The sequence below is a fragment of the Protopterus annectens genome, chromosome 13.part0 (assembly GCF_019279795.1).
Source record: "Protopterus annectens isolate FY-2018-M chromosome 13.part0, PAN1.0, whole genome shotgun sequence".
NCBI lineage: Eukaryota > Metazoa > Chordata > Ceratodontiformes > Protopteridae > Protopterus > Protopterus annectens.
Genome location: NC_056747.1, coordinates 702,155,042 through 702,171,657, shown reverse-complemented (window position 1 = coordinate 702,171,657; position 16,616 = coordinate 702,155,042). Strand labels below are relative to the sequence as shown.

The window sequence follows — 16,616 nt, the reverse complement described above, 5'->3', positions numbered from 1 at the left end:
AAGGGCTTAGCAACAGTGAAGTCAACTAAAGTTTTAGCTGTTGGGTCAGGTTTGGGAATAGTATATAAACATTTTAAAGACTGAGGAACTTTATTCATCCTATTTGCCTTTCTAAGGACATCTGGCCAAGTATCAGGAAAATTGCAGGCAGTAAAGACACACATTCTCTAAAGCAGACAGGACATGAGAAATGGGTATAATTTCTGGAAAATCCTTCTGTAACAAGTCATAGTATTTTCTGAGGGATTAAGAAACCTCAGTTTTCTCTCACTGAAAACACAGGCATGTTCTAGCAATAGTCTCAGAGAAAGAAAACCCCCCACAGGAAGAATAAAAAACTAAGCTTTCCTCTGAGTCTGAATCTGAAATCTGAGAACAAAACCCTGAATCCACCAAGGCATCTTCCTGTTCAGATTCAGAATCTTGAATCCCTTCAGGAAAAGAGGCATTTATCTTTTCTTTTTTACCAGAAACTACTGTACAAGAAGGGTCAATAGCCTGAATTAAACCCTGAGTCATTCCCAGTAAATTACTCCTATTCAAAGAACTTTGAGGAGAAGTAGATGCATGTTTGGTTTTCTATTTCTTTTTGAGAGGAGAAATGGAGTCAGCCATCTTACTAACTGTAACCACTGCTTCCCCAGGGATCAGCACAGTATTCTGACATAACAGGGAAACCTTACTTGTTCCCTCTCCCAGGATCAACAAGAGTGGCTCTTTCTTGCCCACTGAGGGTACTCCAACAGCTGCAGAGGACATGGCTAATCCAAGGGTCATAGTGGCTGTAGTTGCTACACCAGAGGAATTTGGGGTAAAAGATGAGTGGTCTGATGTACAAGTGGCCACAGCAGTCACCCACCTGCGGCTGAGGCAAATTGCTATCTTGCTGTGGTGGCAAAAGGTGTTTGCTTAACTTTTTTTTTTTTTTGTGACTAGAAGAAGGACTGATTGTGAGACAAACAATCTCTTCTATGGTGAAACTGAAAATGGTATCTCCTTCCCGGGTATGATATGCAACAAATATCTATAAAACTACCAGTCCGTAGAAGTTACTTTTTTGACAGAACAAAAGTGTAAAAAGCATTTTCAAACACTATTGTAGCCCTCAATGGGAAATTATGCACAATTTCTCGATAGAAAATATGTTATCAGTTAGTTTATACTATAAAACAGACCAAAAAAATGAGTGATCGGTTTAAAAGTATGTTACACTCTGAAGGCTGTCCATTAAAACATACCACTCCTAGCTTTAAAATAACTTTCCTGAAGAGGAAAGTAATGAACTATAAAAAAATGGAAGGCTTTCTCTCCAAAGGGAACTTATCTGCCCAGCAAAAGAAAGCTAACCTTCAATCCTCAAAAGCCTCAGAAACATGTATTCTTCGGCAGCAGTAAAGTCCTGAAGGGCTTCACACCCAAACTTGTCTTTTAGTCGGCTTATCTTGAGCTGCTTGACAGTTTTGGCATGTGAAAGGTGCCCTGAAAGTTTGGAATCTGTCCGGCTGTTATACGCTTGGCAGGATATAACCCATATAGGTAAGGCTACTGCAGCAGTGATCAATATAAAGTTTGGATTGGTGGAGTGGAAGGCTAACAGAATGTACTTGAATTTCTACTCAGTACCCATGCTCAGCTGGTTGGCTAGTTTAAAAGTGCTGAGGGCCTTGTTATTTTCTCTTGAAGTCCTTGTCTGATAAACTAGAATGGGAGCATTATAACTGACTGGCTAAAATGGTGAAAGGTTGTGACAAGTACAGAGTTTGAAAGGCTAATAGCTTATGCATGAGGCTTATTAATATGCAGGTTTGGATTGCCTAGAGTCTGTTAAATGTTCTAGAATGAATACTAGTGTTCTAATTTTGTCTCTTGCTTGTTGGGGCTTGGTGCAGTTACATCTGTATATTGTTTATATTCAGAGATAGCAATTAATACATTCATGTCCCTGCTTTGCTGTGTTTGTATATTTTCCCTCTCGTATCAGTATGAGCAAGAACTTTGGCACACTTCACCCTGCTAAATGAAAATATATTCACCTAGGCATAGCACTGAGTATGGGCTGAAATAGGTCCTTTTGGTTCATTCTATTACCCTGGTTGACAAGCAGTATATAAATAAATAACATAATATAACATAAACCACTGCTAGAAGGATTTGTGAACTGCAAGCTTTGATCTGTAGCGTGCTTAATTATTATGAATTATTTTCCTAAAGCATTCCATGCAGCTACCAGTCTCACTCCCACAGTAAAAAGACTCAGAGAAAGCCTGTTATTTACACTGTTACCAAAGAAAGACTGGATACCATGTGAGAAAATCAAAGCAATTGTGGAGTATAATCAATTGTTTAACAATCATGTTTAAAGTGGAGAAACCACATTCTATTTTAACATTCAAAATAATTCGCATGCATCCTTGTGCATGTGGACACTCTGTAAAATTAAAAGTTGGTTTCAAGCCACTGTTTTAGAAAAATGTTTTAAAACAGCTTCCAAACATGGAACTTTAATGTACTTCTGCCATATTTATTGCATGAATAATAATATTCTCACAGGGGGTGTTTAGGTATTTATGGGGCCCATGTCTAATTACAATGGATTATTGTACTACAACTTGTGAAATAATTCAACAGGTTGACAACTAAATACTTAATTGTTTGGGAAAAAAACTTTAAAGTGAGTTTTTGCCAAACTGTTAACAGGTTGGTAATTAAATACTTACCTGATTAACAAATAGCATAATTATTTCACGTTTGTACTACACTAATACATTAAAATTAGACCTGGCCTCCATGGTGACATTAACAATCTGCTGGCGCATTAATATTCATGGCGTAAATATGTCAGAAGTATGTTAGATATCCATTCTTGGACGCTTTTTTAAAATATGTTTTTCTTGAAACAGTGATTTGAAACCAGCTTTTATTTTTATAAAAAAAGAGTGTCTGCATACACAAAGATGCATGCAAATACTTTGTATTATAAAAATATAAGATGGTTTAGCCATTTTAAACATAACCTTTTACTGTGTCTTGAAGACTGGTCAAGATGAAAAAAGATTTTTGGCTTCTTTTCTGAAAGTACAACAAAATGCTCGGAGACACCATCACTGTAGAGTCTGTTAAGGCTGCTTCTCCTTCTGCCACATAGTTTAAAAAGGTCTCTTGAAGGGTCTTTGGAAAGATGTGATTGAACATCATAGTTCTCAGTTTTTGTTCACTAACCAGCTACAAAGCTAAAAATAGTTTGGGGGGACAAAGGCCCCAAATCAGGGACAAATTTTAAATATCACTCTAATTCACTGAAACAGTTAATGCAACAGGTTTCATCAACGTGCATCTTCTGAGCAATAAGAAATATGAAACTGTTAATTTGTGGCATGATTGAAAGTAATGAAAGTATAATCTGACTGATTTACCAGAAAATAAAAAAAATATATATATATATATATATATATATATATATATATATATATATATATATATATATTACTAAGGACATGGCAAAATATGAGGCAGCAGAGACTATCCGATAATCGGGAGCAGTTGCCGTGATGGATTTAGCAGGGAGGTAGTCTAGGGGATCTAAAGCTCCCCCATTGGTCTCTCACCTGTACCCTTTTAGTGGTGCATTTTATTTTTAACTTTCCATTGTGCCAAATAAGTTTTACTTATTTGTTTATTTTTTTTATATATCATTTGGTAGCACGGCTCCTAAAACACAATTAGACTGATAGGATCAGTTCCAGCTGATTCTGCCAGTCCAATCATGTTTCAGAAACCACATTTCCAAGTCTGGGTTATAAATTGCAAGCTGCAAGGTGAAGTTTTAACTGTTCTGCTGCTGCCTGTGCTGAGTGTAGCTCTGTTGTATCACATTTTTGTTACCTGACCCTGGGAGTATGTGACCTGGAGTGAAACGAAAGGCCAAACCAGTCCAGTACTTCATACCATTCAATTGTCCCTGATTTTGCCTCATATTTTTACCATGTCTCAATTTTTTTCCTCGCAAGTCACTGAGGATTATAGTCAATCAGTAATAACAGACATCAACAAGTGAATTAGTGTAATATTTCAAAATGTCCCTAATTTTGCTCCTTTGCCCCCATTATTTTTGGATTTTTTTGTTTGTGAAGAATCTGAGAGGTATGCAATCTATCTGAAGTACTATTCTTATTTTAAGTTAAATTAGGTGATAAGGATACCTCTCAACCTCTTACTGCAATAAATCTGGACAAAACCTGACAAAATGGGGGGGGGGGGGGACAAAGGCCCAAAAATAGGAACACATTTTAAATATTGCTCTTATAAACTTAGAAAGTTGCTAGAATAATGAGATTTGTGTTTCCATACATTTTCGAAAGGATATGAAGTCTGAAACTTAAATGATTGCCATTATTTATTGACTTTAATCATTAAATTATCCGAGTGATTTGTCAAAAAAACACAGTTTTTATGACTAGCAGACCAAAAATATTAGGCAAAAATCTGGACATTCTATGAAAATCTGTACAGTTGAGAGGTATGTAATAAAGTCATAGAGCCAAAAGAGTATACTACTGTTTTTTTTGTCTCTCTCTCTTCTCTCTCTTTCTTTTTGAAAGTTAAATAGCCAATGAGGTCAGCCAGCCAGCCAAAAAGTTGTATGAAAAATATATTTTCAAAGATATGTAGTACATTTGTGGGTACTTTACAGACTAGAGGTGAGTAATTCATGATTCAGTTCTTGAACTGAAGTTTGCATTTATATTTTCCTGTGGCAGAAGTTAGTAGTTGCTTTATGGACTACAGGCTACTGTTTTTCTAAAGATTTTCTCTGAGCTTGATTTCTCAAAGTATAGCAGTATGGCAGTTACATTATTTGTGTGACCCAGTCAGACATGCTTCTCAAATCTCCCTGATTTTGTGTCATATTTTAGGTCTGTCCCTTGTAAAATTTGTGATTTTCTGGAACATCACTCAGGCCTGCAGTTATTACGTAATAACAGAAATTTTGAGTTTCAGACTTCATACCGTTCAGAAAAAACATGTTAATGCAAAATCTGTTTTTATAGCAACTTTCTATGTATCTAAAACAATAGTGAGAATCTGTCGTGATTTTGAACTTTTCTTCTCCGTTGTTTTTTGCTGTGGTTATTTCACTGATTCTTGAGATAAGAGGTTGAGAGCTATGAATATGTTACTGTGGCCATTATTTTGTTAATAACAATCAGACGTCTGAGGTGTACAGTCAACAAAGTGGCTATAATGTTTTTTGGGAATGTCTTGGATTGAAGTTGACTGACCCTGCCATTGTTTGCTCAGTTTAAACAGTGTAGTTGTTTCAGCATATCTACAGTAACATGTTGGCTATAATTTCTTTTACTTTCCATCAGATTTGAGCCTCAGCATTATATACAGTAAGAGGCTTGCTTTGAAGATTTGGACAGGATGTATGTGAAAACCATCAGTCAATGGCACAGTGATATTGGGAGCAGTGTTGACATCTCACACTGCTTAATTCTCTGGCTGAATGCTTGGTTTTGTCTCTTTCTCTGCATGTCTGCCTTCTTTTGTGTTTTATCCAAGTGCTCTGGTTCCTACCAACACCCCAAAGACATTCCATAAATCAAATGGCATTCCTCCAACTGGCCTGTAAGCAAGCATACACTGTGAGTAACATGCTCATGAGTGTGGTCTGTTATGTGTGCACACATATTTATACTCCTGGCTTGTCAGAAACACAGTATTGCTGTGAACACACATAACTCTATGGATAGCTGTAAAAAAGAAAATGTTAAACTGTTATCTTTCATCTTTAAGGCAGAAAATGTATCAGAGAGTCTCAAAGCATTTAAACCATCAGAATGCTGGAGGCCTGGTGAGACCCCATGTCCACTTGTGTGGTATAATATCAGATGGATGCACAAAGGCGACTATCATTTTCTAAGGGATAGGAAGATGGGCATTGTTTCCGGGTATGCGTTTTATACCCTTGTGAATATTTCTCTTTTCACTTTATAGGGAAATACTGTTTTTGACAGCTTTGGACATGAAGCCTGGGACACAACATATTTCTTCCATGAAAGGAATTAAGGCTACATTTCTTGCATCAGTTGAGATTTTTGTTCACACCAACATTGGAACAAAAAGCTGGAAAAAATGGCTGTAAAATGCACCTCACGTTATCTAGAACCCCATGACTTTTGGGGTTCTTGTAGTCCCCAAACTCAGTGCTTAATTCATTCATTTTTTTGCAGTGGTGGCCAGTTATACTGTGTTGAAAGGCTGGAGGTAAAAGACAAAGATTAAGACAAGGTCATCCAGACGGTGTGGAGAGTCTGAAGGGAAAAGCAAAAAAAGCAAGAATTATCACTTTGATTTAATGCCTGTGTGAAATGGATTTGCTTTCTGCAGTTTAGCGTTCACAACTTCATATGTGCATTTCTTCATATTTTTTATTTTATTTGTTTTCTGGGGTAGGGAACTGATCTCCATGGACCTTTTTTAGACACAGCCCAGGAGCAGTGTCGGTTAAGTGTGATCTTTAACGTCTAGGAAAACACACTAAAAATAACTGACTGTGGGGAGCAAAATCCCACTTGATATGTTGCTTCTTAAAAAGTTTGTCTTGTGAAGATACACTGTTATAATGAACACACGACACAGTACTCATGCCTTGTTGCTACATTGCTGGTAGGATTAGAGCATATCACCTGAGGAAGAGGCACAGTGTTAAGTCAGCAGAACGGGTTTGGATTTCCTTGAGACACAGCAAGAAAAGGATCACACAGGTATATGGAAAGACCCGCTGCTTACAGTCCAGCTGTAACACTCAGTCTGACTTGACAGACCACAGCTCTTCTTCACTTACAACTTTGCATTATTAAAACTATACTTTCCTGTTAGTACTGAGATTGGTATTTGAGTTTCCTGTAGGATCTCACATCTGTAGAATCTCCTTTCTGTGGTGTACACCTGACTTTGGATACCAGCCTCTAGTTTTTTGAATAACAATGCCTGATTTCACTTTCTGCAGTTAACAGTAAGCTAGAAGATATGACTTCCAATATTTTGGAGAGTGGGAAGAAAACAAGCTTCCAGAAGAACATTCTCTTCTGTGTAACTGAAACATTACCTCATGATCAATGGAATAGAATGGAGGCTAATAAAAGTTCTCATTATTTCAGTTTCTGGACAATTTGTTTTTGATGTAGACTCAATTGCTTAACTATTATGGCCTACTTCTGGGTCACTTCTAGAGTGCAGATGGTCATTCTCTAGCATCTTCCATGATAGTGAAGGTGTACTTTGGGAAGACCTTACATGTTAGATGTTGACCAGTGAGCCCCATACTTCATTTTATATAACAGACACCACTGTTGCTTCATTTTTACTTTTCACATTTTCAATTTTCTTGTGAAATTTGATATCTTACTTGAAAATCTGTTTTCTTATTGGCAATTACATTAATCCACATGACCACTGAGCCTTAGGCTAATGCTTGCAAAGAGATAGAGCTGTCTCTCATGAGCCCCAGAATCATTTGCTAGCTCATTTCAAAGTAGCTCACTTAGTAACCTTAACCATATCAGGTATACCCAGTCGTTGTGTTTCTACACATTGGACTTGAATGTTCTCAGTACTTAGAATATTAGGAATGATCATCTACTTGTAAGCATTTCTCCAAGGAGAGAGCTGGTTGAGTGAGCCCTAAGGCAAGATATGGACAAATGGTTGTCAAACTATATCAAGTTTTGTCATGACAAATACAGAAGAAGTTTGAAGAAGACAGTTAAGGATTACTTCACAGAATGCTACCTGCTTTGGTTGTCTTTCTCTGGAACAACTTTTATTAGTATTGTATGGCCTTCTGATCTTAGCACCCTATTACAAGTTGGCAATAGCTTTCTCAGCAAGGTTTAATAAGTTTGGTGTCAGATTTTGTTACTTTAGCCTTCTTTGGTCTTGTTTTCATACACTGTGTATTTCTTATTATGTCCTGTATCCATGGACCTATTTTCTACTACTTTGGATTTTGTATTGAATTTGTCAACTACTACAATGCCTTCTTCTCAAAGATAGTACAGCTGAGTGAGGCATTTATTGTGTCACTGCAGCTTTGAGACAGGCTTTCAAAAAACGTGCTTTTCTCCTATTTTCTTCATCCATTTTCTCTATATGCTTCCTGGTGGGTATTGAGAAGTCTAAAATCTAGAAATGAAATATGCTGTTTATCCACTGTAGACTTAATTTTCTTTAATGTTTTGTGTTAGAAGTGTATTTATGGTTGGAAAGAAGTAGGAGAAGATGGAGAGACTGCCTCTACCACTTTTACTGGAATATGGGTGCTAGACACTGATGTTGTTATGGGAGAAAATCTCAGCTGGATTGCATCTGAAAGATTTTAACAGACAAGTTCAACTGCAGCTGGTACAAGTGTTATATATGGAACTGGTACATGTGTTATGTATGACGCTGGTACAAGTGTTATGTATGGTACTGGTACATGTGTTATGTATGATGTTGGTACAAGTGTTATGTATGCTACTGGTACATGTGTTATGTATGATGCTGATACAAGTGCTGTGTGTGGTGTGGGTGCAAGTGTTGTGTGTGGTTCTTGTTGCAAGATGTTATCTTGAAAATGTTTTGTTATGGTGAGCACCTTAAATAACTGCACATTGTAAAGGAGGTTTCTGAGAAGATTAATTCCATGGTGAAGTGTTATCCTACTTTACTAAAGATGTGTTAGCAGAAGAACAGTTTGTGCACCTAGTTTTACTGCTTTGTGTTTTTCCCATTCTAAATACACCAGCCCTTGTTTTCTGATATCTACCAACCCCCTAATCCACTTTCAACCCCCAGTATATACACTCCCACACAGAAACACATTTTATCTTACTTGTCACAAGCAAACCATCCTTTATCCTAGTTAGAATTTATGCTGGCAAACAATATAGACTTTCTCACTCTGCCATGTTACAGGCTGCTAAACTGGAGTGCATGCAATATACAAAATATGTATGTATTAGTCAATCTTATTTTGGATGTCATCAGGTGGTGATGATGACAACAACAAATGACTGTTGAAAATCATTGTGTGAGAAAGTTAAGCTCTCCAGAAGACAGCCAACAAGGAATGTGTGCTAATCACAGCTAAGACACTGAGGTCCCAAGTAGGATCCTAACAGGTACAGGTACTTTGTGCTGAGTACAGGTAAAGACAATGAGTTCCTACAAAGAAGGATGACAGTCATCTGATGTTTGCTGTCCTATAATCTGCAGTTATAGCAGTTATAAAAACACCTACGTATCCAACATACCTCTCAATGCCCAGATTTTTGCAGAATGCCCAGATTTTTGACCCATTTTCTGGTCTGTTCCTCATAAAATGTATGGCTTTCTGGCAAATCACGGAGTATAGAAGTCACTAAATAGAGACATTCGAGTTTCAGACTTCGTATATTTCAGAAAATATATATTATTGTAAAACCTGTTATTGTAGTACATTTCTACATCTATAAGAGCAATATTTAAAATTTGCCCTTATTTTTAGGCATTTCTACCCTGATTATTTTTGGCTTTGTCCAGATTTTTTGTGCTGAGAAGTTGAGAGGTATATAACCCACCCTTCTGGCTGCAAGAGGAAAGGTTTGGGGTGCTCAGCTGATTGATATGTTTGTGCAAAAATCATTAGCGGACCGGAGTTCCACTGTGGTGACCCCTGACCAGGAAAAGCCGAAAGACAAACAACAACAACAACTATTGAATTCATCCTTCTGCACGTATTTGTTCTCTAAAATATAGGACACCCATTAGTACTGATTAAAGTTTGTGTTATACTTTTGAAACATTTAAGTAAACATGTGATTCATGCCACGTAATGGTGTTGTTGGATGGGCTGGGTTCTGTCATTTAATGCAAAGCTTTACTGTTCTTACATGAATTGTCTTTCTTTACATAGGAAATTGCACTGGCTTTAAGTACTGGGAAAAATATTGTTCCTGTTGCAGACAAATTTCAGTGGCCTGATCCATGTAGCCTTCCTGAAGACATGAGAGCTGTTCTCAAGTTCAATGGTATCAAGTAAGTAAATATTATTTAATTCAATACTCTGAAATCCTTCTCACACAGAAACAGATTGTTTCATTAACAGCAGAAAGGAGACTTGTACTTGTGCAACACAGGAAGTTAAATGACATACATGCTATCTGTGCTCAAACCTGATCTGATGTTGTGTGCTTTCTTAATGCACTATTGTTCTGCACAGAGTATAGAATACTGTTGCACATTGTTAAACATTTTTATTGGCTTGGCTGGTCCTTTTTTGCCATACAGAGTTGTGTGATTTTCAATACTTGCCTTCAGGCAGAATTTCAGTATATCTTCATTTAGATGGTTGTGCAGCCTAAGAGTGAATAAAACAAGGACAGGTTGAATTAGATAAGGCACCGCACTGTGTGTGTGTGTGTGGGGGAGTAAATGTCTATCGGAAGAGGGGCATGTTTCTATAAAATAATAATATGACCTAAGCAGAGACACGAAATGACAATTTGTGACATCACTGCAGGAATATCATTTTGTATACCACCTACAGAAAACATAACTAGTCCATTGCATCCCCTAAATAAGACAGAGAAATTGTAAGACTTCCTAAATGTACCAGTACCACTCAGAATATGTTGGAATAGTTGTAACACAAAAGGTCAAATACACATTTGGTAGAAAGTTTTTGTGAATATAAAAAAGAGAGAATGCACAGAGTGAATACTTATTGTATGTAAGCAGGAGTGTACAGGGAAATTAATGTGCATTTATTGTATTTGCCTTAATATTGCTACAACTCAAGCGCTCTAGGTTGCACTGCATCTGAATTGTTTGTGTGTTTTAGCTGCTTTTCTGTATATATAGACTTCTCTGTATATGTAAACTAGCTACTTATTCTACTGTATTACTGCCTCTTAAATCGTTTTTCAGTTGTGCACTTGCCTTGCTTCATTTAAAAAGTTTTAAATTGCTAATTTTGTAGAGATTTAATTGCATTTACTGTTTAAGACTACACATTCAAGCGTGTTAGCCTTTTCTGTGTTTATTTACTGTATTATTTCATTGTTTAGCCTGTTTTAACCAAAAAAAAAAAACTATCTTGTTTGTTCGTTTCCCACCTTTCCTCGCCAGTATAGTCCAGATCCCAGGCTTTGCTTGTCTCAGGACTTTATTTTCTGTGTTCAGAGCTATCCAGACCTTGCTGTGGTAGAGGTAAGTCCTACTGCTTACCAGTGGGAGTGGTGAGCATTGTACTGCCTATCTAACACTAGAGGAGTGGTTTCCAGCTGTGAAATTGTAATTTTATTAGGTAATTTTGGGCTGATTTCTATCCCTTTCAACTTTCTGGCTTAAAAATGCGTGTGTTTGCGCATTTTTCGCATTGTGCAGCACCGCAGGGCTACGGTTAAATTATTCCAGGTGCCAGAAAGTCTGCTCTTCAAATTTTCCCTTAGAACTAGCACTAAAATCTGAACCCCTGTGACTAGCACTTGCTCTAGAACCTGCTGGAAAGCACTAGGAAGCCTGGAACTGATACAAGCACTCAACTCTCCTTGTCAATAAGGAGAAATTAATCGTAGGCACTAAACAGCCTATAATTGCAAAGTACCTTGCAAAGGTAAGGGAAAACAGCCAAGGGAGCCCGCAGGATTTTTTGCAGGGGGGTGCAACCCCGGAGGACCGCCCCAACCCCACCCCCTTCAAAGCACCGCCCCCAACCCCACCCCCTTCAACCTCCCCCCTCCAACACACACACGCAGCCAGTGGTTTCCAGCTCTGAAATTGTAATTTTATTAGGTAATTTTGGGCTGATTTCTATCCCTTTCAACTTTCTGGCTTAAAAATGCGTGTGTTTGCGCATTTTTCGCATTGTGCAGCACCGCAGGGCTACGGTTAAATTATTCCAGGTGCCAGAAAGTCTGCTCTTCAAATTTTCCCTTAGAACTAGCACTAAAATCTGAACCCCTGTGACTAGCACTTGCTCTAGAACCTGCTGGAAAGCACTAGGAAGCCTGGAACTGATACAAGCACTCAACTCTCCTTGTCAATAAGGAGAAATTAATCGTAGGCACTAAACAGCCTATAATTGCAAAGTACCTTGCAAAGGTAAGGGAAAACAGCCAAGGGAGCCCGCAGGATTTTTTGCAGGGGGGTGCAACCCCGGAGGACCGCCCCAACCCCACCCCGTTCAAAGCACCGCCCCCAACCCCACCCCCTTCAACCTCCCCCCCTAACACACACACGCAGCCATTCCAGTATCCCATTACTTGGCTATTTCTCCCCAGTTGCCATAAACACTGTTCAAAACTCTCTGTGTGCATACTGTTTTATGCATTACTTCTACAATAATTACAGATACTTGGTTTTAATTTTCAACTTTTATTTCAAATTTTAGGGCCTCAGGGCCAATAGCTTAGTAACCTCCTATTTTATAGCACAAACACTGATAGACATTTGCTAAACTTAAACAAAGCAATAGTCTTACAATGAAAACAGACTTAGCATTAAAACTTCTCTACCTTTGAAACTTGCATGCACTGAAACAGCATTTAAACCCACGTTCAAAGAAAATGCATCTGGCCAGTGGCAGGTTAAGTTTACATTTGGACTGTTTTCAAATCATAGGCCCTTTGCACACATTTCAGAACCATGCATAACTGCTTTGATTCACCTTCCTGATTGTATTAATTATAATATATAATAACTGAATTATATCCCTTGTTAATACAGCACCACTTAGAGTGTGTTTTATAGTTTTGAACATTTTTTCCATTAAGCAATGAAACAAAACATATGAACCAATAATGACAAATTGCCCAATTCAGAACATTTCAACCATAAAAGGCCACTTAAAAGTCTATCATTACAATCTACCAATATCAGTCAATATGCACAATCTCTGCAGAAGTAAATGTAATCTGAATAATTTCACATTAAAGAGATCTGAAACTAATGGAGAGGTTGTTGCTAGAAAACAGTTTTATATTTCAGTGTTTCATCTACAAATGCAGTGCCTACTGCCCTTAAACAATAAATTGCCTATGTTACATTTAAAAAAAATGCTAAGCTTGTATATTGCAATAGGAATAAGCGGCAAGCGGAAACACAGGTTCATAGTTACTAGGCATCTCATCCAAAGGAGGACATACTCAGGACTGCAGCACTCCACCCGCTTAAAATATAAATCTACATGTGGTGGGAGTAGAACCTACAGCCCTCTACATCAAGATGCAAGTATGCGACCTGCTGTGCTACTAAGACTGTTTTGAAATTCTACACCACAGCAGTGATACCATTTGCTAAACAAAACAGTTGCACATTTTAAGCAGACTTAGCATGAACAACAGTAAACATCTCTTCCCTTGAAGCTCACAATTCCTTGAAAATGTATGTGAAAATAAATTCCACCTGCTAACTCTAAATAGGGCATTTCACTCTCACACATGCGCACCTCGACCTATTAGTGCAAGAAATCTGGACAAAGCCTAAAATAAATAGGGACGGATTATAAATATTGCTCTCGTGAATGTAATAATTGTAGAATAACAGGATTTGTGTTAGTATGCATTTTTCTAAAGGATATGACATCTAAAACTCAAATGTCTGTTATTATTTAGCAACTTCAATCCTTTTTATTTATTTGGCATTTGTTAACCGGGATAGTCCATCTGTGCAAAATCCCTTTTTCAGTGGAGGCCCGGGGAGAAAAGCTCAGGAGGAATATGGGGCAGAAATCTGGACATTCTGAAAAAATCTGGACAGCTGAACACACACACACACACACACACACACACACACACACACACACACACACACACACACACACACACACACACACACACACACACACACACACACACACACACACACACACACACACACACACACACACACACGCACACACAGTACCTCTCAATCTCTTAGCACAAGAAATCTGGAAAAAGCCTGTTATAATGTTGGAGACAAAGGCCCAAACTAGGGCCACATTTAGAAAGTTGCTAGAATAACAGGATTTGTGTTAGAATTTATTTTCTACAGGATATGAAGTCTGAAAATCAAATACATGTCATTATTTAGTAACTTTAATCCTTAGCTCATCCCAGTGATTTGTCAAAAAAAATGAATTTTTATGAGGAACAGACCAAAAATATAAGACAAAAGTCTGGACATTCTGTGGAAATCTGTACAGTTGATAGGTATGACACACACATACATCCCCTGACCCCCTCAGAAAGTGCGTAGAACAACAAAGTTTGCATTAGTATACATTTTCTGAGGATATGAAGTCAAACTCAAATGCCTGCCATTATTTTCTGACTTCAGTCTTCAATGATTTGCCAAAAGAACACAATTTTATGAGAAACAAACTGAAAATATGAGACAAAAATCTGAATTGTGAGGTATGAAAGTTTTCTAAAACCAATAAACATTTTTAAGAAAAGAAAATAGCGCAATACATACATTACTTCTTAAATACTGTCATACTTCCATGGATTTATATCACTTATTGTTTATTTTGTCCTTTAACATGCAAGATTTTGTAGGCATATATGCAAACAAGGAGCCATATTGTCAGTAAAAGAAAAAAAAGAAAAACTCTCTCTCTCGCTCTGTCTAGGCCAACAGAATGTCTAAGTGCAGGCTGCAACTTCACAGTTTTTAGACAGCAGACTGCTTACAACCAAGCTTCACAGGATCATAAGAGGTTACTAGGCTAATGGCCCTAAGGCCCTTACAAGCCTAGCCAAGTTTTTCCCTCTTTTAAATGGTGCTATTAGTAGACCTGACTCAACAACAGACACAGGAGGAGAGACATTTTTAAGTTTCTGCTTTTTCTTCCTAGGGAAATCCCTGGAACAGGACTGACTCATGACAGGAACACTAGCCTGGGAATCAGGTACCTTACCCTAGCTAAGCAGTATACCTTCAACCACTCATACCTGGAAGGTCAACCAAAATGTTTTTTCCTTGCCCAGTGAATCAACCCTATAGCTGCAGGGAATATGTCAATCTCCCAGTCATTAATGGCTTCCTGAAGAGCTGCAGCTAGAGGAACCAGAAGGCAAAAGATGGATCATCCAAGGAAACAGCTTTGGCCACAAAGGAGTCACTCACCAATGACTGAGGCAGTGATGGAGACAGATACCCAAGGACTTCTTAACTTTCTTCTTCTTGCGGACAGGAGTAGCAAGAACCACGGAGACAGACAATTGTTTAGTGTTCAATATGGGAAAGAAGTCCCATAAGGAGACTGCAAAACCTGACTGAGTCAGTAAACCCTTGGGGAGGAACATTAAGGTTCTGCAGTAAATCTTTGACTGTCCTAGAAGAGAGAAATCCTGCCCACACACACACAACACAAAGATAGATTACATCAATAAAAATATTTTTACACAGACTTTTCCCTCCACACAAGCATTACACAAGTAAAAATCCCTTCAGTAACATGACAGTCCCACAAAAATAATTTTGCAGCTTAAAATTAATCAGATTCCCACAAAAAACATTTTTTATGGCAAAATGACATAAATTAAGTTATTTCCCATTAGAGGAATTATCTTCAGAGCTTTGAAAAGATGGGTAGCTAACAATCAGTTCAACAAAGCACATAGATATAAAGCACTGTCAACAAGAAAGCTGTGACCCTCTTAAATGTGGATAGTGGTTATATCCTAGGTAAGGAATAACCCCTATAGCTTATGATACCGCAACACTGATTTAAATGTTGATTAACCAAATTCATGCCTGTACATTTTTTGTCAAAATGAAACAAGTCAAATATATTCAAAGAATAAACTAAAATATACACCAATAATTAATGAATATTAATAGCCTGTATACAGTTATGAATCCTAAACTAAGGAATTAGATACCATCCTCCCAGGTCTTAACCATCTTAACCATTCTTCCCATATACAGTAAAACAAACACTTCAGCAGTCTCGGACAAAAAGGTCCAACACAAGGAAATTCTTCCTGCACAAAGATTAGATATCAAATATTAGCAAACAAAGTCAAAATAATAAAATAAGACCTTCCAACAAGAGACTGTATAAAAATTCTGACTTCAAGTATGCACACAATTAGTCAACATCAGTCTACTAACATGGTCCACTTTTCTCAATTCACTAGAAAAATGTGATGACAAGAACTAACAGTTTCATTTATGTCAGAATTAAACCTGCAAAGGGAAAAATAAAAATAAGGCAAGAGAGGGTGAGATTAAGCTTTAAATTATTGAGACTTCATCACAGACTGACAGATCCTCCTTCATTTAAATAAAAGTATTTAAAGTAAAGCTACTAATGATCCATTACACAGTAAAAGGCTTTATAATTTCACTCCAAGGATAAATGCAGCCTACATGCTCGTCTACAACCAGTAAACTAAATTTTCATGGAATTTTATTCAAAAACTTTAGCAAAACAGGTTATTACCTAGAGTTACTCCCCTCCTAGAGGCTAACTTCTGTGTACAATTGACCGCTTGACCAGTTAATGGGAATGGAGGTTGGTCTTGTGCCTTTAAAACCTGGACCAAATACATCCCCTTAAAGGTTCACCACTCAAACACTAATGACTAAGAAAACATACG

At 37.6% G+C, this 16,616-nt stretch overlaps 1 protein-coding gene across 1 annotated transcript in view; it reads left to right on the top strand.

The window, feature by feature from the left end:
• The window catches only part of SARM1 (sterile alpha and TIR motif containing 1), a 321,533-nt gene that overhangs the window by 261,214 nt on the left and 43,703 nt on the right, over positions 1–16,616 (top strand). Inside the window, exon 8 of the mRNA XM_044054392.1 lies at positions 9,941–10,062. Coding sequence (XP_043910327.1) covers positions 9,941–10,062 — 122 coding nt within the window. The remainder of the gene's footprint in view (positions 1–9,940; positions 10,063–16,616) is intronic.